The sequence below is a fragment of the Sparus aurata genome, chromosome 12, assembly GCF_900880675.1.
Source record: "Sparus aurata chromosome 12, fSpaAur1.1, whole genome shotgun sequence".
NCBI lineage: Eukaryota > Metazoa > Chordata > Actinopteri > Spariformes > Sparidae > Sparus > Sparus aurata.
In genome coordinates, this window is record NC_044198.1 from 28,379,345 (window position 1) to 28,403,475 (window position 24,131).

Sequence of the window (24,131 nt, forward strand, 5' to 3'; positions counted from 1 at the left end):
CACACACACACATACACACACACACACGCATACACACACACACACACACACACACACACACACACACACACACACGCACACACACACACACACACACCACACACACACACACACACACACACACACACACACACACACACACACGCACACACACACACACACACACACACAGCCCCGGTTCAGAGGTGTTCCTTCATTGACCCAAATCGCTGGATAAAGTTTTAAAGTTGTTTCTAATCCGCTCCTCTCCACATGTTGGGCGGATGATGAACACGCCCCCGGGTGCACGATGAGTCATCGCCACTGTCAGTGATTTCCATGAAGAACTCTAAAGTATCATACCGGGCCTGATCCTGACGTATGGACCGAGACATATGTGATTAGTCTCCAGGCTCTGGACTCAGTGCGCTCACTCTGCAGGGCTGTAAAGTCCTAACGACCTGCCGTGCTGCGTTTCACGTCTCATAAACCTTCAGCCTCACAATCTGCTGCTCACACTGGACTTCCTGATTGTGTTTCACGGTCTCACCTGTACCTGGAACAACACACCTTCCCCCTGAGCCGCGCTCGGTCTGAGCGTCCGCTAACAGTCCAGATTCTGGTGTCAACAATCCCACCGGTCCACTGATGAGATCTCTGACAATCAGCTCCCTTTTTTCAATCACATCAGTGTATTTTCACCTTTTTACTTGCCGTAGTCTTCAGAAGGATTCATCAGTATTTTAAAGTTGTCCATCCAGTGGAGTTAAATTAAAAGCTTGTTTTTAATGTCTCCTAACTTCAAATGTCAAATCTGTGACCTTCTTCAAACTCTCTCACTTCTCTTTTACACCCACTCGTGAACTTCCTAAATTAAACGTTATGACCTGCGATATCCACACATCACAGGACTTCATCTTTTCAGGTCCTCACTCTGCAAACACCACCAGGCTATATTAAACTCTCACACACACACACACACACACACACACACCACACACACACACACGCACACACACACACACACACACACACACACACACAGACACACGCACACACACACACACACACACACACTGCTCCCCCGTGGAGAACAACCTGGTGGTAATTAGGCTTCATTACCTCGTGACCTCCTTCTGTGTCTCTTTGTTTCTTTCCTCCTCGTCTTCAGGATCTACAGAACCTTCTTTGTTCGACCCGGTCTGTTCAGATATGCATCTTTTTAAAATCATCAGCATGTAGAAATGTTTTATCACCAAAGTGTTTTGAAGTTACGAGACAGGACGTGTTTACTTTATTAACAGTGAAGTGAAACCATCGTCTTTCCCTGACGTTAACTGAAGAGACCTCGTCCACGCGGCAGCGTCCTCGTTAGAGACGTCTGTCGGCATGGAAACACCTGAACAACAGGAAGTCCAGTCTCTTCTTCTTCTTCAGTTCATACTGCTGCCTGCCTGAAATCACAGTGACGGTTTGAGGAGATCAGTCTCAACTTCCCTCAAACCAAAACTGAAAGGCTCACGTCATCGTTTCAGGAACATATCAGTGGTTTCACACTCTGTTGAAACACAGTCTTGAACAGTTTTTTCTTTGCAGCCTTGTGGCCATGCTGGAACTCCATCACCTTCCTCTCCATCTCACAACCTGACATCTGAAGGCAGGAACACACCGACCCAAACGTTGGACATCTGAGGCGTTTGGGAGACTCGGACGAGTTCGGGAACAAATCTGTTCGGTGGGTTCAGCTGTGTTGGAAGCTTCTGGAACCATTCAACGTACAGTCTGAGAGTGTTGGCGGTCTGAGGATTGGACGCCATCGGATACTCTGATTGGTGGTGTGCTAGCGAATCAGGGCGGTGTGTGGGAGGGGCGGAAGTGACGATGGTCTGTGCTCCGTTCCGTCATTTCCTGTTTTCATGTTTTGGATTACTGGCCAATGACTAGCGCCACCCGATGTCAAGGAGACGTATTGCATCTCGCGTAAGCGCAGAACGTACGTACACACTACTGTGTAGTTGGCTGCAGTCGAGGCGGTATGTTTCAACGGAGAGGTCGGATAAAGGCGGTTAGCCGTTGGTTTGAGTCTTGGCGGTAACAACGTAACGTGACATGCAGCATTTGTACATTTTGGATCGCAGACATTTGTGACATCATGTCGCGGTGACTGTGCAGAAACCTTCGGACATCCGAAGCTCTTCTTCTCCGATACTTTCTCTTTCCGTCTGCGATCGAGCGGGTCACACATTCATCCTTCCGCCTGTACCGTCTTTGAGTTTCCTCCATTAAAACACACACAGCACACACACACTCCACTTCCTTGGAAACAAAAGAGGGATTTCCTCCTGACCAGTAGGCCCTCAAACCTCAACACACACCCACGAATGCACGGCCACTCTACGTCCCACACAGGAGCGCCGGTGGAGGCTCAGCTCCCCGTCAGAGGCAGATTTGGAGGTTACGAGTGAGCGGAGGTATGCAGCGACACCCCCGTGTTCCCCTCGGCTCCTGCATAGCTTCAGGGGAGATGATGTTCACCGGCTGGCTCCGAGCCAGAGACTGAACCCTCTCTGTAATCCCCCAGCTGCTGTGTGTGTGTGTGTGTGTGTGTGTGTGTGTGTGTGTGTGTGTGTGTGTGTGTGTGTAGCATACAATGGCTGTCTCAGTGTCTCGCCACAGTTTGTGTTTTTTCCCTTCATTATTCCCCTCCAGCAGACTGCTCATATCTCAATCTGCCTGTCAGGAATGTGATGGATTTTTTCAGCTCCATCACAGTCGGGGGGAACGTTGCGGCCCGGCCCGGCTCAGCTCGGCGCTCCGGTAACAGGAGCCGGCCGTGAACGCTCGCAGGTTTCAGGTCCGTAACCTCTTTTCCTGCTCGTAATGGTGGAAATGAAACTGGAGACTTGGGCGTATTCTTCACTCCAGATGTAGTAATTCTCTCTCTCACAGTTTGTGCTGACCGGAGCACAAAGAACACGTTATAGAAAGCTGGAGAAGGGAAGTTTAAAGGGTCACTCCACCAATCTTACACATTAAAGTGTGTTTACAGGAGTTCTGACCCCAGTGATGTCACCACGTCGCACAGATACTTCTTCACCTGGACTGCACAGAGAACTTCTTGTCCATGAAACTTTCTCCTAGCAGAGAATGGAAATCATGAAAACTGTCCGAAAAACCAAAAGTTATACTTGAGGAAAAGTAAAGATATCATCTTAGAGTATTAATTTGGTAAAAGTGGGTTATTTATATGAATAATACTTGAGAAAAAGTCTTAAAGTATCTGATATTAAAAGTACAAGTGAAGGTTAAATTAAATATGAGCATGCTGTCAGCTGACCACTTGTCCATCAGCTGTTGTTATTTTGTCACATATTATCTGTAAAGTAACTTGTAAATAAAGTAATCAAGAAGTGGAAATACACAGTACTTAGTTACATTCCATCAGCGTTACAAACGTTACATAAAGTGGCCATTGTCTCTCCTCAGGTCATGAGGTCAGAAAAGTGTGGAACTGCTCCTTTAAGGTCTGAGGAGTCCTTCGTGTCCATGTAACCTCCTCCTCCTCCTCCTCCTCCTCTTCCTCCTCCTCCCTCCTCAGGATCAACCTGTTGTGGCTGCTCCAGGATCAGCCCAGTGCCCGCCGCCGTGCTGTGTGACCTCACAGCCCGCTCTGTGTGAACTGACCCCGGGTCTGTGCGGGCCGCCGCCGGCCCCCCTCCGCTGTATCCGATGGTCTTTTCCTTCCACTCCACTTGAGAAGCAGCAGCCAGCCCGGCTGTTCCCACGCCTCCGCACCGCAGGCCACCGCAAAACCTCCCGAATCAGCAAAGATTTTTAAAAATGCGGAAACGGCCGCTTTAAAAACGCCTTCAGTGGGAATGATGCATGTTTTAACCCGGACTAACGATGCGGGATTTAAATCAAAACGGCCTCGACTTTCTCCGCTGGACTAAACTCCGCAGAAGGACGTAAACTTTTCAGTGTGCGGGCGGACTGCGCTCGGTTTCATAATGTCAGCGGGACTCGGTCGGTTATGAGTGATTTGTATGATCGTTTTTCAGCACATCTGGATCTCTGGCTGTCGGTGCTCCGGTCCCTGTGGACTGTTTTCTCGGTGGAGGCCAGCTGAAGGAGGACTTCCACACCTCCGGAGTTCGACGCCAGAAACTGACGGGTCCGTGAACGCCGCAGATAGCTAGCTAGCATGTTAGCTAGTTTTTAAGCTAGTTTTTGGTGTTTTTTTAACGCGCTAACGGGGGAAACATTCACCCAACTTCACTTCGACGCAGTGTGTGATGCTTCCAGCACACAGCTTGCATTAGACAAAGTGTTTTCTTCAAGGTTTTCGAGTCTTGTAGGGTGTTTTTACTAACTGTGAGTTAGCCAACAACTCGGTGGAACTCAGCCGTTGATGTTAGCCGTTGCAGCTAACGTCCAAACATGCCGCAGCTAAACGGAGCGGACGGAGACGACCTGGGAGCTAACGATGAACTGATCGCGTTTAAAGACGAGGGGGAGCAGGAGGAGAAGAGGAATGTGTCCGGGGAACGGGACCTGGACGACGTCAAGTCCTCTCTGGTCAACGAGTCCGAGACCAACAGCAGCTCGGACTCTGAGGTGAGTTCACTGGGACCAGTTCTGTGCATCAACTTTTCTCTGGTGGAGCTGGTGTGTGTTTCTGTGTGTGTGTCCTCCACAGTGCTCCTATAGCTTTGTTTACCTTTGTGTGTGTGTGTGTGTGTGCAGGCAGACAGGCGGCCCAAACCCAACCCAGACTTGGAGAGCCGGGCCAGACACAGTCAGCTGTTTCAAGAAGGTAAATGGACACACTCAACAACAACAACAACAACACATGAAGTTGTGTCTCGTTAATGTCTCACAGACGAGACTGTTCCTGCACACTGAGAGTTAAAGGTGCTCTCTGTGGTTCAGTTCTAAGCTGGATTTATTCTGACTCACTGAAGGGTTTACTGATGTTCCTGCTGCAGGTTTTGATTTGTAACTCAGCCTGGGATTTCATCAGGATCAGCTCTTATCGACTTTAATCATAATCTGCTTTGTTTACATTCTTTCATGTACTTTGTGCTGTGGAGCTGCACGCAGGCCACTTCTGCTGCTCCGGGTTTGATTCGCTGTGGTAGATTGCATGTTTGTTTGCATGTTTATCTGTGCCACACAGTAAGAGCAATCAATAATTACTGACCAACACTGAGACAAAACACACAGTTCTATCACCTCTGAAGTGATCAATAAAGAGACATCCAGCCCTGAAGCACAAAGACAGATGGCTCTCTCCATCAGCTTCACGTCTTCACTAAATTAATTTTACTGAAGCATGTTTTTCTTGCTCAGTTCAGCAGCTGTCATCCACACTGACCTCGACGGTCACAAACAGTAGTGACAGTCAAACAGTTACAACTAGATTTTTAATTAAACTTAGTTTTTATTTACTATTTTTAAAAGAATAGAATCTTCCTTTATAGTAGAGCTGCAGGCTGCGCTCTCACTCCGTCCCTCGCTCTCGTTGGATCCTTTAATTCCCAGAATGCAACTCAGCTGCATGTTCTTGCTTGTTGCGTAGGGTCATCTTTCAAACTCCATATCCAGAGTTTATAATGCAGGTATTTTAACACATATTTTAAGACAGAGCTGCCTTTCACAGCATTATGGCTTTAAAATAACATTGCAGTATTTATCCAGGGATAGACAGATTATCAGAGGCAGATATTCAGGTGTTTCCTGATTATTGGTATTGTTTTTTTGTGTGTCCGGTTGCTGATGATTTGATTTTGAAAAAGCACTTTCGCTCTGATGGAGCATCTTTCTCAATGTGTAACCCACAACACTATTTGATAGGCTATCAACTGTGACATGTAACCAATTGACAGTTACTGCTAACTAAAGTTAATATTTAGATTTCTAGAGGAATGGAAGTATAAAGTAGCAGAACAGAGTCACATTCCTTTACTCCATATTCTAGATTTTGAGACCCAGATATTGGTCCTGATAAAGACCACATGGACCTGACACAAGATATAGATCTTGATATTTTGTTTTAAATACTTTTTATTGTAGCATCCTTATCCTCAAACAAAAGTCTAACAAAGAGCTCAACATCACATCACAGGACAAACAACAACAAACTGTATACGGGATAGATTTATTTGATCTGTTTTTAAGTATACATATAATTCAATCTGAATGCAGAGTTTCCGTTTGTATATTTTGATATTTCCTCAAAAGCACTTCCTAATTCTCTGACTGTGCGACTAAATTAAGTATCACAATATTTTTTTTTAACAAGTAGCTTGATCTACTTTTGAGCTGATGATATACTGATGACTGTTGGTGTTCCTAATGTTGATGAGGGAGATTTCTGATATTCATCAGTAATGTGGAGATAATTAGAGTGTGTAGAGACAAGTAGAAACAGTCTGGTGAGTTCACAAAATGACACCTTTACTGTTAAAACCAGCAGAAGACGACACAGATGTCGTATCCGCCCAGAACCATATACTGTTGATTTACTGCCCAGCTCTCTCTTCACGAGTCAGCTGATGTTTGTGTAGAATCTCTGCGCGACCCCTCTGTGTGACTCTGATGATGTTCTCGTCTCTCAGCGCTGAGGAGGCGCCAGGATGGAGGTCTCTTCCAGCCCTCTCCGTACGTTGGATATCCCTTCTTCATGATCCCGGACCTCGGGAACCTCTGCAGCCCCTACCTCGCCAACGGAGCTCTCACACCCAGCGGCAGGACGGTAAGACAACCTTTAGTCACGCACCGTGTTCACTCATGCACAGTAAAGTTTCTGAGCATTTAAACAAAATGTATAACCCAGAAAATAGAAGTGTAGCAGAAGGGCAGACTACTACAGCTGTGAGGACGACTGTTGGCTCTGCAGAGTTGTTGGCTGTTTGTCTTGTGAAGCTCAAATGGTGTGGCTGAGCAGAAGTTTATGAGACGCTGACGTCATGTAGATTAACTCGTTCACAGGCGTAATTTAAAGCCTGACTCGCCTTCTGCACAACAACAGGTTCTCTCTGCTTCACATTGTGGCCATATTGTTTTGCAGATTGAGTCCTTGATACCATTGACTCGCCATTGTCCTGAAAGCTTCTTCACTTGCATTTGAGTCTCTCTCTCTCTGTGTGTGTGTGTGTGTGTGTGTGTGTGTGTCTCTTTGTGTGTGTGTTGTTATGATAAGGAGGTTTGATGGTACAGGGTTAGACAGGCCCGGACACAGTCTGCCTGCAGCAGGAATGAGCTCCCATCATGGCTCCTGCTGCTGTGCGGCAGATTAGCCTCTTTAGCTGGCTGCTGCAGCGCAGGATTGACAGCGTGTTGCCCAATTTCCCAGTTTCCAAAGCTTAATGGGAGCTCAGCTTGGATTATAGGGATACTGGGTAGTGGTTTAATACAGCAACACTCATGGCCACTAATCCAAAAATTGCAGAGAGAGGAATTTTAAACACAATCTGCCTGTAGAGGACAGTTAGGAAGACGTGACCTCAAACACAAGTTCACTGAGAGAGAGCGCTGCGGTCCTGATGTTCACTTAAAACAACCGATTCTTTTATGTCAGAGTGCTGCGAGCGCTGAAGACACTGAGGTCACGTCCTCAGTGTTTTTGATTTTGTGTGTGTGTGTGTGTGTGTGTGTGTGTGTGTGTGTGTGTGTGTGTGGGCAGTCAGGAGGAAGTTGACACTCCACAGTTACTCACATGGTCGAGGAGCTGATTCCAGTATTTTGAACTCTAAATGTTTTGCACGGTGCGTTTAGTTCTTCAAGGTTTGTAGTGTCCTGCTTTGTGATCTGAAGTACATTTACTCTATTACTATACCACATACTCTTTTTACATTCTTGTACTTTACTTGAATATTTCCAGTTTCTGCTCCTCAGCTGCATTGAGGGGGTGAATATAGTAGTTTTGTTCTTGTTAGTTTGAGACTTTACTCGGCTTCTATTCATAAACTAACTTTTTAAAGCAGCATCTTTACTTGTACTCAGCTGTGATGTGCAACACTGCTCTTTTGTTTTCCCTCTCTGGTTTGTTTTGAAAGTCTTTCCTGTGTGGATTTATCCCAGACACACATGAAGGCTAAACACACAGCCAATCCCACACACACAAACACCTGCATTCCTCAGCTTTGTGATGCCCTCCCCCTGCGTTAGTGGCTCATTGTTGTCATTAGCGGAGTCTGAATGGTCCTAATGCATGACTCCACAGGAGGATCGTTACACCTCATTATACCTAACACACTGCCCGTGGCTTCTTCTCAGAACACACACACACTTCTCCTGTGGCTGGCTGTTTGTGCTCGGGCTGAATGTTGCCTTGAGACAACAGCATTGTTCCTCCTCTTCCTCTGCACTCAGCCTCCCTCACATTTCTCTCTGCACAATGGACACCTTGTGTACTGTTGAGCCTCCTCAGTGAGAAAGCTCAGTGTGTTTATGAGAGACAGAGGAGGAAGAGATGCTGCAGGCAGGCTGAAGGCAAGTCAAGGTAAACACGCTAACGTTAGCTGGACGCTACCTGAACCATAATACAGGCTGTTTACTGTACTCATGTAGGCAGGAAGCCACAGCCAGCATGTAGACAACCTGTCTGCTCGCTCTGCCCACCTCCCCCACCTCCCCCACCTCCTCCCCACCTCCCCACCTCCCCCACCTCCTCCTCTACGCTTGTAAAGGGCCAGCAGAGCTACAGCAGACGCACTGTTGTTCACTATAGTGAGCTGGACACACTCGTGTTCCTGCTTCTTGTTGTTGAGCTTAACAACTACTGAAACACAAGCAAATATAGACACTCTGGAACGTAGGAAATGAAAAAACAATGTTTCCAGGGACAGTAAACACACAGAGACACACGTGTTGTTACTGTCACCTCCTCATGTACGTCAGCCATTTTGGACAGTAAGGTACGGCAACACAACTCGGACAAACCGCAGAAATGTGTTGAATTAGTGAAAGATTATGATCACACGTGCTAATAATATTTAGTTTGTTGATGTTTATATGCTGTGTTATTGTGGACTGTCCAAATATTTGGATCAGTTACACTTTCATACTCTGGCAATCCTCTTTTACTGTAGTACAAGAGATCACTACAGAGGCTGTGGTGTCCAATGTGTAGGTGATTAGAAAATATATATATATATATAGATTATATTAACACCATATTTTCTGTATTCGACAGCTTGTTCCAAACTTTAGAGAGGTTTTCAGATCTTTGATGTTTGTTGTAATTATAGAACATAAGTAAATGTAATCATAGTCATTAACTAACTTAACAAACTCTGTAGGGATGCAAGTTGCGTGTTTTGTGTTGTGTTTCCTCTTCTGAACATTAAAAACTAGCCCACTCCAGCCACAGCATGTGAGGCTCTTGTCTACGTTGTGCGGCTCTACACTGGCGCTCACAAAGATCTTGCCGGACCACTTTTGTCAAAAAAATCCACCAGAATCAACAAAGACCTGAAAGTTCCTCGTAGTCACTTTAACTAACTTTACAAACTGCTGCTTACTGTGGTTGTGGTTGTGTCCACGTCTGTTGCAGCACCGAGATAGCAGATCTACTCCCACAGGCTCCACTCATATCAGGTTGTGACAGTGAACATGAAGCCGCTGACTCCATGACTTGTGTGGTGCAGGCTTTGTGAGCTTGTGTGTTTTAAACACTGTGGTCAGGGCCCTCATGGCTCTGTCCGAGATTTAAACATTTGTTTCTAGGCCATCACATCTGGTATTTAACAGCAGCAGCTTTACTTTATCTGGTGGCGTTTTGCAGTTTAATGTCTCTTCTTGTCTGAACTACACAACTTCCTTTCTCTGTGCTGGGAGTCATGCAGTTGTTTTGCTTTGCAGACTGATCAGCGACAGATCGTCACACATTACAAGATCACACTCGAGACATGAGATGAGAATGATGTGATCCAAACAATCCAAGTTGTTGCGCCGATTAGCAACAACAAAACCACGAGAGAGAAAGAAAAGGGTCTCTGTGAGATAGTTGTTTAGGATGCGTGGAAAGGAAGGATTGTTTCTGGAGAAGAGGAGAGTGTTCCTCAGTCCGTATTATTCTTGAAATGTAAAGTTAACTTTGATAGATTTTAAATTTGGAATCCAAATTGTGACATATCAATCTATAGAAAACTCTGCGTCCTGCAGATAACACAATCATACCATCTTCTTTAAACTAAAACAATTGCCAGAAGTGATCAATCAGGTGCTGTCACCTCAAACTGAACGTGAAGCAATCCGGATGAAATTCAGGCCAAACTAGTTGAGCGCCCGCACATCTTTTCATTGTCCAAAGCAAAAATTTGAGAATGACCTTGTGGGCTGTGAGGTTTGCTGACTTTACAAATCAGTCTCACACACACACACACACACACACACACACACACACACACACACACACACACACACACACACACACACACACACACACACACACACACACACCCAGCAGCAGCAGCGTCACAGCTGAGCAGCAATGAATGGAGGAGGAGGGCAGAGCACAGATAAGCTACCTGGTATGTGTGAGTGTTGATCGTGCAGGAGATGGCAGGCGTCTCGCTTTATTTTCACTCTGTTAAAAAGGTTCATGTTGACAAAGCCGACCATCTGTGTTAATGTTGGTGTGTGTATGTGTGTGTGTGTGTGTGTGTGTGTGTGTGTGCTTGTTTAGTTAAAGTCGCTCTCTTTCAGCCGGCTGAACAATCCCAGAATTCCTCTGTTTATTCCACATTGTCTCCAGAGTCTTAAAATACCAGGAGGATGACCTGTCTGAAACAACACACACACACACACACACACACACACACACACACACACACACACACACTATACACACACATTAAAACTCATAACAAAGTGTCTGTTTTCACCTGATCCCTCGTGTTTGTCTGTTAGCAGGACATTAGCTATAAAAACTGTCAGTGGTTTTCATGGAGCTGTGCTGGGAGGTCGGTCACAGGGCAGCAGGAACTGATCACCTCGTATGAATTTAGGTATTAAGTGTTAATGCTTCGCAATAAAATGATAAACAAAACTTATGTCAGTGTCATCGGAGCTGCAGAAAGAGGAAGACACTGTAGAGAGCTGCAGGAACAGACCGCAGATCAGTTTATTAGTCATTAACACTGACATGAAATGAACTTCTTTTTATTGCATTTCTAAATTAAAGTGAAGGATGTGAACTCACACTCACACAATGATCCATGTTTTGTCAAATGTAAAGATGAAACATAAAGATAAAGTTTAGACATTAACCTTACATTAACGGGTAACTGCTGACCAGGGACCAGTGTGTTTGTGTCAGGGCCGATATTGATAATTAGTAATTAAGGAGACTAATAGCTGATATTTAAAAGCAGTTTTTGTGGCATAAAACCAAAAGTCTTGATGATTAGTGATGAAAGTAGCTCAAGTACTGTTCTGATTACCGCACTACGTGAGGTACTTCACTTCACTTACTACAGTTATTTGATAGATTTACTAATCTTTTTCATGTTGAGATTATTCAGTGTTGATTGGTTTTATGGCACAAAAATAATAATCAGCCTGATGTCTCCAAGACTCTGCAACTCACACTGAAACTAACTAGATGGATGAATTGTTCTGACAGCTCCTTCACACTGGACCTTTAATGCAGCTTTTATGTGCGAGACTTAACTGATCCTGAGAACTGGACTCAGATCAAACTCTTGGATTGATTTGTGTTGCTGTTGTGGACAGAAAGCTTCAGGTCTGATCTCTGTGTGGCTGTGAGTCGACTCGGTCTTCAGCTCTTTGTCTCCAACATGAACTCTGTGTTTGCTGAGCAGCGTTTTTTTGTAAACAGCAGAAAGCCTCATAACTTTCCCTTCTGGGCACACACTGACTTTATGCTTCCCTCAGTAATAGACTGTGATTGTGCAGTGTGTGTGTGTGTGTGTGTGTGTGTGTGTGTGTGTGTGTGTGTGTGTGTGTGTGTGTGTGTGTGTGTGTGTGTGTGTGTGTGCATTGATTTTCCTGGTATTTCCAACAGCTGGATCCAGTTAGTGCTCTCAGTCAGAGCTTCCTCGGGCCTCCGAATGGGGGACGGGGTGAGGCTGTACTGTGTGTGTGTGTGTGTGTGTGTGTGTGTGTGTGTGTCCAGGCTGGGGTAAGCTGAAGTCATGGGGTTTTATACAGCTGTATGGGGACGTGTGTGAGGGATAATATGTACAATTATTCTAGTTTAACATTGAACACAATGGTTGTCTGCCTCCTTATAAACAGTTGGTACACTGACTTGTTGTTAAACGTCGCCTGTGGAGTTTGTGACTGTGTGTGTGTGTTTTTATGAATGGGATCTTGTTTTGATTGCACACCCTCATAAATGATAATAATAATAATAATTCATTGAATTTATATAGCGCTTTTCAAGGACCCAAAGTCGCTTACAGAGATAGGTACACAGATAGCAAACAAAGATAACACACAAAGCACGACAGGGAACAAGAGCAATGGTGGGGCGTGGAGTAAAAAACACTGGTTCAGACAAATGGACAAAACAGGTACAACAATATGAATACAGCTCATGCGATACATATTCCTGCCAATGACATCACAGTATTTCACAGAACTACAGGTGGCAGTAATGTTCAAGCATACGCTGCTAATAAAGACAGAGAAGAAGAAGATGTCGTGCAGGTTGAAGGACATTCATACACAAACTGAATGTAAACAAAGTGTGTGTGTGTGTGTGTGTGTGTGTTTCCCATAAAACTCCACAGAGGAGCTTTAAGTAACTGAGTTACAGGAGACTTCCTGCTGTAACCTGATTTCTTAAATGTTCATGAGAAACCTGTTGGAGAATTAAGACCTGGTCTGAGAACAGACGTGTGAGCAGGTTGTAAATCAGATTTTTACATGTGACTTCAGTTGGGCTGCATTAGTGACCAATCAGCTGTTTGGTCTCATCACGATCTCCCAGAGTCCAAAGTGACGTCTTCAGAGTGTTTCCTCTGTCCAGCCAACAGTCCACAGCACAAAGACTCTTCATTTACTCTCATACAGAGTTTACAAGTTTTTGGTTGTAAAATGACTGAAACATGAATTTAATTATCAAAGTATTTGCAGATCTTGTTATCTTTTCTCTGACTAATCTGTGCAGCTCTACACTTCACACATGGAACGTTACACACAGCCATTCATCCTCTCGTTAATTGAATCCATACAAGTCTTAATGCTGAACATGTGACTGTGTCGTTCAGACACTTTGACACTGAAATGAAGAAAGTCTGCAGACCGTCACCAGCCGTCCAACCACAGAGAAAAGATATCAGGAAGCACCATTTTCTGTCACTTTAAAGACAAAACAAGTAAATAATGAGTTGAGATAATAATGGACAGACTACACAACAATGAATATAATCATTGGTTGAAGCCGTATATTTAACTTTTCATTACATTGTTGTGCTTGTGTGTGAGCGAGAACGCAGAAAGAGACCAAACATATGAGACATATATCCAAAAACACTGGATCCTACATTACCCATAATGCAAAATCAACAGTTCACCCTAAAGTACTGATGAACACATCTTTTAAACTCCAGTGGATATTAAACAAACCCTGTCTCCTCACTCAAGCTGAGATGATGACATCACTGTGACATCATGAGGTTAGATTTAAAGCTTCAGTCGGCTGCGTGTTCCTGGACGAGCGGTACATTGAGCTTTATGTATGAAATGGGTGGAGTGAGCCTTTAAAAGACATCTGTCAGTGCAGCCTCTGGTTAATGTTCAGCTGTATTCTGATAATAAAGTCTTTACATTATTGTCACAGTGGGAACAATTAATGAAGATAAACGGTTTCACTCTGCAGTCAGGAGGAGATATCAGTCCTCCTGTCCAGGGTCAAAGGTCACAGCCCAGAGTCTGTTGACGTCACTCACAGTTGAATGAGTTCCAAAGGCCTCTTGTGTTCTGTGTGTGTGTGTGTGTGTGTGTGTGTGTGTGTGTGTGTGTGTGTGTGTGTGGGCTGGGGGTGGTCTCCCACTTTCAGACGGCTCGGTCAACAGTGGGACCCCGGTGGTTTCCAGGCCGGTGGGGTGTTTATGTGCTGGGGAACGGGGGGCAGGGCGAAGGCAAACGCTTGAGACTGTTCTTTGTCTAACTCAAGACACACACACACACACACACACACACACACACACACACACACACAGAGGGGAAGCACTCTCTCCAAAAGTAGCATGTGTTCATTATGGTTTCCATTCGACCTGCAGCACAAAGCGGCTCGTCTCCATCACTCGTGTTCCTCGTGTGCATGTCGGCTCATGTAAATTTGTCGCGGCAGCAGAAAGAATGCAAACACGAGGGAGTCGAACGTTATCTCACCTGTTATCAGAGGCAGCGACGTGTGAGCCAACAGTCACCACTACATCCTCTCACACAGCTTCCTCCTGACAGTAAAGATGAGACATCACATTTTCAGGAGTGGATGTGAACAATAGCTGAGCAGGAATAATAAGATCCTGCTCCGCTGCGAGTCCGTCATCATTATTCATATGCAGAAACACAGTTTATCCCTCCCAGCTGTGGACTGTCAGCCCCAGATGCTTCCACTGAACAGAGTACAGAAGAAGTCCACTTTAACATCAGTTTAACCTCAGATATGATGATTCACTTACTGTTTGTGTCTCCTGACTCTGATACCTGCAGCTGTTAGCTAACGTTAGCCACCCGGCAGGTAGAGACAGACGGAACGAAGTCGTGACGCTCCTGTGAACTACAGCAGTGTAAAAAAAACTGACACTTTACATTTCAGTGCTTTTGACTCTTCTACATTTATCTGACAACTTTAGCAACTTTACAAATGATCATCTTTTGTACAAAATTACTGAGAATTTCTGAAATCTGATCTTTTATCTCCTCTCTCTCTCCACAGTACCTGCCGTTTCAGTGGCCTCTGCTCGACGTCCCAGGAAGAGCCGCTATGAGAGACTGTGCGACTCCCACACACCTGGTGAGACACACACACACACACACACACACACACACGCACACCTGCACACACACTGGACCATCTAATTCGACAATTAAAGAGGCAAACATTTTAATTTAAATGGTATTTAAAAAAGAAAAAGTTTAAATATCATTATCGAAAATACCTCCTTGTCCTGAACTGATCCACAAAAGAAAGCAGATGATGTTCTCTGTACACCTCTAACAATGACAGTAATAAAGCATGTTGACTGGTTTTGTAGCATCTGACACACAAACTTCTTTAATGAAAGACTAATCAGTTAAAGAGTTAACGTTTCAGTCGAGGGAACATTTGTGTTCATGTCACTTCAGAGTCTGCAGCTCTGTCGTCTTCTCGCTGTTATTAATAGTTTCACTTCAGTCTCCAGCTTATCAGTGAAAAATGTGTCGATGACCTCAACACACAGTAGAAGCATAAAAGTGTATCACACCAGTCGTATCGCCGGGTTACACCAGGATCTGTCACAACTGAGCTGAGTCAGGACAGATTAGAGAGCAGTCGAAGGTCCCAGCACACGTTCACAGAGCAGGTTACACGTTCACATGGACACCAGTCAGCTGGTCACAGATCAGTGTATTCAACTCATATATCTGCTTTCCTTCTAGAGCTAGTGAGTTGCTATCTGATCAACAACAAGAGTTTCTTTCTTTCTTTCTTTAGAGATACAGAGTAGTTTGACCTTCCTGGACTCTAAAAATAAATCAAGTTAAACGTTCAGTGAAGCACCGTGCAGGTCGCTGTTAGCTGACAGACGGGCAGCTGGGCTAACATGGCTAACATGGCTAACAGAGCTAGTTAGCAGTGAGTCTTGTTTTGTGATACAGTGGCAGGAGCTGGTTGTTCTGACTCTCAGCCTGAAGCTGCCACACTGGGACCAGTTCCAGCTCCTCCGGTTCACATGTTTTGATTGAGATAATTACTGGGTGTGGGTTCATGTTGTCATGCATGAAATAATACCATCTGAGAGATAAATGTCTCCTGCGACTCCTGACATGAACAGAATGAATGTTATCAGTCGATGTTTCTCATGATCACAAACTTCCGGCAGTATTTTTACTTCCTAGAAAAGAAAAGTTGATCTTCACCTTTAACTTCAGTGTTTGTTGCACAAGTCTGTGTGGGTATGTTTGTCCCGCCCACGCTGTCAGTCACACCTGCCTTCAGTCCCTGAGTGAGCTTCTCTTCTACTGTTATTTTAGTCCACATCTTTACGAGAAATTAACGTAAACCAAGGATATGAAGTTAACACGGAGATGTCCGGCACTGATACACGACTACTTCCTTCACACAAATAACTAAAAGGTGTGAAGAGCTGCAGCTTTTATTAGCTCAGATGTGTCAGATGAAGACACATGAAGAGACTTTGGAAGCCGCACAAGTGAAACCGCAGAAGTTGAGAATATTTTTATAATCTGTGACAAACGGCTTTAAAATGAAGAACTGTAGTTCTGCACATTGTGTCCTCCAGATGTTTATTTTGTTCAGACCCCCAAAAAGTTCCATCATCAGGATTTTAAAAGGTTGTCGGTAAAATGATCGTTCACACTGACCATGAATGACATCACAGCTCCCTCCGCTGACAGCAGCTTTAAGAGTTACTGCTGAACAAACTCGTCCACAGAGGAAATGAAATGTTATTGAGTTTAATTCTCTGGTTGAAAGGAAAGTTAAATAAAATGTACTAGAAAAGTCTCCTGTTGTGTGCAGTCATCTCAGAGTTACTGAAAATAAACAGGTTGACATCCTGACACCTGGTGGACAGACGACATCACTGCATCCTCACTAATCACCTGTTGTGTTCTGTGTGTGTGTGTGTGTGTGTGTGTGTGTGTGTGTCCAGTCGAACAACGTGCCGGTGGTGCAGCACCCTCACATGACTCACCTCCACCCTCTGCTGTCCTACAGCCCGGAGGCCTTCTCCCCTCAGAGAGCCTCACCTGGCTTCTCTCCTGACCCAGGTAGGCTCACCTGCCCTGCAATCAGACACACACAAACACACACAACTTAACAGTTTGTTCAGCTTCTGTAACTGTCGACACGATCACTCTCACCTGTGCTGCAGGTATGTCGAGGAGCACTCACGCTGCCTGCTACCCCGTCTCACCTGGAGGCGTGGCTCAGCTCACACACCCCCTCGGATGGCTGTGAGTAAAAACACACACACACACACACACACACACACACACACACACACACACACACACACACACACAGTCTGGACCTGCAGGATGTGTGACGCTCTGTTTGTGTGTGCAGGCCGGGTCAGACGATGTATCCCATCGCAGGCGGCTTCTCACCGGCCGCTCTCGCCATGAACGCCTCCATGTCGAGGTAAGAAAATATACAGCACAAAAATCTGATGATACTCTGACTAAAAGTTCTTTAGCACAACGAATTGTTCAGGTTAAGTGTATGATTATAATCACATTGTGTCCAGATGTAGTTTACTTTAATGTGATGGGGTCTTGATCTGTGGTGTCGTCTCTCGTCAGTCTGGTGTCGGGCGGCTTCTCTCCTCGTTTGGTGCCGACCTCTCAGTCGTCCGTCCCTCACCCGGCCATCGTGCCGACGGGAGTGAAGCAGGAGCCTGAATGCAGCAGCCAGCCGGGGTAACGAGCTCTACACCACTGTAACACATTAACACTGTTAACGACACCTCTGAATGCATCCTGACACAAACCAGCCTTCAAATCACAAATACCAACAAGACGGCTGCATGAATATCCTGTGAATCGTCTTCTGTTGTGAACACGACGTTTGCTGTCACTCTGCAGGAAGTCGATGGCTCAGCGGCAGCAGGAGAGAGAAGAAGAGAAGAAGCCGCACATCAAGAAGCCGCTCAACGCCTTCATGTTGTACATGAGAGAGGAGCGGCCCAAAGTGGTCGCCCAGTGCAAAGTGAAGGAGAGCGCCACCATCAACCAGATCCTGGGCCAGAGGGTCAGTCTGTGTGTGTGTGTGTGTGTGTGTGTGCGTGTGTGTGTGTGTGTGTGTGTGTCACCGAATGTTCCATATTTATGATGATAAAGTTCTCAGTCTGTTACATATTTCTAAACCCATCATGTGTTTATAATGGAGGCAGAATATTTTGCTGTTCAACAATAAAGTTAATCGTCCAGAATGTAGCAGTTATAAAAAATTCAGTCAGCTCATACAGGACGATGTATAAGATGATGAAACGGTCTTTGTTTCTAGTTGTAATATTTCATAATCAATTCACAGTATTCTAATAAGTTGTTTTAGTTTGAGAACAAATGAATTATATGTAAGAAATTGTAATATTTTGAGTTTCTTTGATAAAAACATAATGTCCAGAAAATGAAGCTCTAATGTTTCTAGAATAAAGTTGAACATTTTAGAGAAAAATATCAGAATATTAATATTACAAAGTCACAATATTACAAGAACAAAGTTTCTAGAAAAAGTTGAGAAAATTTAGTAACAAAGTCGAATTTTCAGATTTTAGAATGAGTCAAAATATTCCAGGTTAAATCAAGTAGTACAAAGTTGTATTATTAAAAGAATCGTGTCACACGAGTCAAAATATTTCCAAAGTGTTTATTAAAAGCCATATATATAGATAAAAGCCATAATGTTACAAGAATAAAGTTGATAAAAGTAAAGAATAAAGTCTACGTTGTGACTGTTTATAAATAAAGTCAAAGATTTATGTTTTGAAAAACTTAACACCCTTTGAGGTAGAAAGTGAAATATATAGAAAGGTTATTGTCAGAGCAGCTCTGTCACTGCTGTGTGCTGCTCATGAAGTAACTGACCCGTGAGTGTGTAGTTCTGGTGTCGTCCCGTCACTGAGCCGACCCGTGTTCTGTGTCCACAGTGGCATTCACTGACCAAAGAGGAGCAGGCCAAATACTACGAGCTGGCTCGGAAAGAGAGACTCGTCCACTCCAAGCTTTACCCCGGCTGGTCGGCCAGAGACAACTACGTGAGTCCAGCTGACGTCCTGCTGCACGACTGCATCTCTACACAACACTACACAACTCTACACAACTCGACAACAAACATAGAACAGCGTAGACACAAGACGACAACAGCGCGACACAACACGACACAGCGCGACAGCAGCGCGACACCAACACGACACAGCGCGACACAAACGACACCAGCGCGACACTAACACGACACAACACGACAAGCGCGACACAACACGACACAACGGACACAGCGCGACAAACACGACACAACGCGACACAAGCGGACACAGCACGACACAACGCGACACAACACGACACAACGCGACACAGCGCGACACAACACGGACACAGCGCGACACAACACGACACAACGCGACACAACGCGACACAACACGACACAACACGACACAACACGACACAACGCGCACAGCGCGACACTAACACGACACAACGCGACACAACCGACACAAACCGACACAGCGCGACACAACGCGACACAGCGCGACACAACACGACACAACGCGACACAACGCGACAAACACGACACAACGCGACACAACACGACACAACGCGACACAACACGACACAACGCGACACAGCGCGACACACACGACACAGCGCGACACAACACGACACAACGGACACAACGCGACACAACACGACACAACGCGACAACACCACGACACAACACGACACAACGCGACACAACACGAACACAACGCGACAAGGCGACACACCAGACACAACACGACCACACGCGACACAACGCGACACAGCGCGACACAACGCGACACAACGCGACAAAACGCGACACAGCGCGACACAACACGACAAACGCGACACAACGCGACACAGCGCGACAAAACACGACACAACACGACACAACACGACACAACGCGACACAGCGCGACACAACACGACAAACACGGACACAACGCGACACAACACGACACAGCGCGACAAAACAGACACACACGACACACACACGACACAACGCGACACAGCGCGACACAACACGACACAAACGACACGCGACACAACACGACACAGCGCGAACAACACGACACAACACGACACAGCGCGACACAACAAGACACAACGCGACACAACACGACACAACGCGACACAACACGACACAAACGCGAACAACACGACACAGCGCGACACAACACGACACAACAACAGCGCGACACAACAAGACACAACGCGACACAACACGACACAGCGCACACAACACGACACAACGCGACCAGCGCGACACAACAACGACACAACAGACACAACGACACAACGCGACACAGCGCGACAAAGACACACGCGACACAACGACACAGCGAGACACAACGACACAACACGACACAACGCGACACAACGCGACACAACACGACACAACGCGACACAACACGACACAACGGACACAGCGCGACACAACGCACACACGACACACGCGACACAGCGCGACACAACACGACACAGCGCGACACAACACGACACAACGCGACACAACGCGACACAACACGACACAACGCGACACAACACGACACAACACGACACAACGCGACACAACACGACACAACGCGACACAGCGCGACACAACACGACACAACACAACACACGCGAACAAACGCGAAACAACAGACACAACGCGACACAACACGACACAGCGACACAGCGCGACACAACAGACACAACGCCACACAACGCCACACAACACCACACAACGCCACACAACACCACACAACGCCACACAACACAACACAACGCCACACAACACCACACAACGCCACACAACACCACACAACACCACACAACGCCACACAACGCCACACAACACCACACAACGCCACACAACGCCACACAACGCCACACAACACAACGCCACACAACACCACACAACACCACACAACGCCACACAACACCACACAACGCCACACAACACCACACAACGCCACACAACGCGACACAACACGACACAACGCGACACAACACTACACAACACTACACAACTCTACACAACACTACACAACTCTACACATCTCTACACAACACTACACAACACTACACAACTCTACACAACTCTACACATCTCTACACAACACTACACAACTCTACACAACTCTACACATCTCTACAAAACACTACACATCTCTACAAAACACTACACAACACTTTACATCAGTCAATAATCAGTTAGAATCAGATCATGAGCTGCTGGTCTCTCACATCACATCACAACATTTTCTGTCGGTCACCTCAACAGATCGTCTCCATCAGTTGTGTAAATGTTGGTGTGTGTCTGTTTGTGTGCAGGGTAAAAAGAAGAAGAGGAAGAGGACTAAGAGTGAGACTCTGCTCGAAGGTGAGACAAACACAGTTTGATGAATGTTGATCATGAAACACACGATGTCCTCCGTCCTGATCAGAGTCTGGACCTGCGAGCTCATCACTGTTTGTTTGTGTGTCAGGTCCTCAGGACGACGCCCCCCTGCAGCTGAAGAGACCTCGTGTCCCACCTGAGGAGACGCCTCACACACACACCTCACACACCTCACACACACACCCCCGCTCCCACCTCACACAGCCGCACACCATCTCCCACCTGACGCACACACACCTGTCCCAGGCCAGCCCCGCCTCCTCGCTGGACTCCCCGGCGACGCCCACCACCGCGCTGGCCTCGCCCGCCGCTCCGGCGCCGACCCACACCGAGCACACACACTCCTCCTACAGCGGACACACTTCTCCGTACGGCGAGCAGCTGCAGCCGCTGTCCCTCACCACCAAACCTCACCGGACCTCCCACCCTCTGAGCCGGACCACCGTCACCCCGGGCCCCTCCACGCCGTCGTCCTCCTGCGACACCCCCACCTCCTCCCCCCTCATGTCCTCCTCCAGGTGTTCACCCCCTCCTCCTCCCCCTCTCATCTCTCAGCCCTTCCTGGTCCCGCCCCTCACCTCCGCTCACCAATCAGCAGCGAGCTCCCACGGTGCCTTAACCACGTCACAGCCGTTCTCCGTCAGAAGAACCAATCAGCTGTGAGCATCTGGTTTCACATGAACTCTGACGTCACAAACACACTTCAACATGATCTGTGCCTCTTCACGATGCTGTAAATAAGCTTCCTTTTATAAACTTTTTTATAGATCACATTTTATATCAGTATGAAAGTAATTGGTCAATATTTGACTGCATCTCTAACTTCATCAAACGGTGTATTTTTTCAACTGTCACTTTTTCTAATAACTTTTTATGAATGATCATCGAGGTGTGGCACCGGGGTTTGTTGGTTTGTTTTTTCACCTGGTAGTAATGAGTGTAGTTCTGTTCTGGTTCCTCCTCTGTGTTAATAAATAGTCACTGAGTTCTGACCCGCTTTCCTGTGTGATGCTGAGAGTTGTTGTTGTTGTTGTGATGCTGTGTGACGTGACGACTGGAAATCTTTCATCGATCGTCAAACATCATCAGGACAATTTGGTTAACTTACAAAATCTAAACACATGAAGGATGAAAAACTTTAAACCCCACAGCTGCTAAAATCTGTTATGTTATTATTCCTGTTTAACATCCTGAACCAACCATCAGAACTCATCAGGACCACAGAGATGTTGTGTCTGTGTGTGGTGATGAAACGATCCATGAGACAAACAAGAAGACCTTGTTAGACTCCATGGAAACAAACTGAAGTCATGAACAAACTGTGAAACACTTCAGTGTCTCCCTCTGCTGCTGAACAGCATGAAGCTCAGGAAACATCAGCAGAGTGACTGATGTTGTATCAGATGTCCAGCAGAGGGACGTTGGTAAAGTACTTAGCTGATGAACAGTGTGTCTTTTACAGTTTATTTGTTACTGTTCATAGTGTTTTTCAGCAGAGAAGTATAGTTTGCCAAACCGATGCCGTTTCTCTTCTCCCTCTTCGCTGCTTTCCTCTCTTTTTCTTTTCTTGACCGGTGACGACAACTCAGCCTTTTGCCAAGAGTTGAAATCACTGTATTTTCCAAAAATATTAAAGTTAATGTGAAACTCATCCATACTAGTGGCCTAGGAGTACGTTTTTTCCGATATGATGTAGACTACAGATCAGCTGATATCGCTTAGCGACCGAAGACGCTGGAGTGAAAAGTGACCGGACTCCTTGTGGAGCAAAGATTTTAGAGTGCGGAGTGATACGAGATACGTGAATCAGAGGCAAATTGAACAGAATTTCAGAATTTTCAATTTTGATTGGGTAGTAAACTGCTGAGACACTTTATTTCTGCCTTTCTCTTCAGAACAAAATCATTGCAAGAAATCTGTCATTGTATTACTGATGCAGACTCCCTGTCAGGGGGGCCACAGGGGGGTCCAGACTCAGAGTTACGGGGGCACTGGCCCCTGTTGGCCCCCCCCTAGAACCGCCCCTGCTCCGCCGTTGTTTGTTAACAGAGCCAAGCAGCTCCTCCGAAAGACGAACCGCTGTGTTTCACACAGAAAGCCAGCGGTGTGGATCTTAAAGAGGCGTGACGGTACACTCATGATGATGACATCAGTGTGTTTTTTCAAGGTGTTTCCCCGGTGTCTATCTGTCCATCTAAACATGAACCTGCTGACTGTTTATAAACATATGGATGCTGTTATAATGTGTTGGGATTGATATCCTGACCCATCAAACATCAAGCTGATTGTCTCTGTGTAAAGAAACAATGACGGAGAATTGGCGAACTGCCAGTGCGGCAGTGCAGTCTAGCCCGCCTCCACTCCGAAAACCCCGGTCAACCTAGCCCCCAGTTATTTTGTGGTGCCTTTATATAGTTGATATTATGGTAATGCAGTGCCAGAACAGAATTCAAGATAAAAGAGACTTATGAAGGCAATCTGCAATTTCACACACATTCAATCAGTCAGTCTGTTAATTGATTGATGAATTAATCAAACAATTAGTTAATTAATAATTGAGCATTTAAGGAATTAATTAATTGATTATTTACTTAATTCATTTTACCATCCTAAATCTGATCACATTGAAACCTTAGAAGATGGAGGCCATGACATTTCATCTGTGTGTATAATTAGTCCAACATAAAAATAAACACAATAGCTGGAGTTTCTGATTAGGAATTTCAAATTAAAAGCCCACTTTTTTTATTTCCCTCAAGTTCAGATTCACGTTAAGAGGAAACTCCCTGTTTCCACAGACTATTTTCAGTTCAGAATGATA

At 45.8% G+C, this 24,131-nt stretch overlaps 1 protein-coding gene across 1 annotated transcript; it reads left to right on the top strand.

The window, feature by feature from the left end:
* The first annotated feature begins 3,578 nt into the window (after positions 1-3,578).
* On the top strand, positions 3,579-22,305 carry LOC115593258 (transcription factor 7-like 1-B). Its single transcript, XM_030436744.1, has 12 exons — positions 3,579-4,596; positions 4,726-4,795; positions 6,600-6,736; positions 14,900-14,977; positions 16,839-16,956; positions 17,061-17,142; positions 17,255-17,329; positions 17,491-17,607; positions 17,773-17,938; positions 18,837-18,944; positions 21,244-21,292; positions 21,399-22,305. Exons 1-12 carry the CDS (start codon positions 4,420-4,422, stop codon positions 21,971-21,973), a joined length of 1,752 nt encoding a protein of 583 aa, XP_030292604.1. The 5' UTR covers positions 3,579-4,419; the 3' UTR covers positions 21,974-22,305.
* Positions 22,306-24,131: the final 1,826 nt, after the last annotated feature.

Coding starts and splice junctions, on each gene's coding strand:
- LOC115593258 (XM_030436744.1), top strand. CDS start 4,420: ATGCCGCAGCTAAACGGAGCGGACGGAGACGACCTGGGAGCTAACGAT. Junction 16,957..17,060: donor TGGCTTCTCTCCTGACCCAG/GTAGGCTCACCT, acceptor CCTGTGCTGCAG/GTATGTCGAGGAGCACTCAC. Junction 17,143..17,254: donor ACACACCCCCTCGGATGGCT/GTGAGTAAAAAC, acceptor TTGTGTGTGCAG/GCCGGGTCAGACGATGTATC.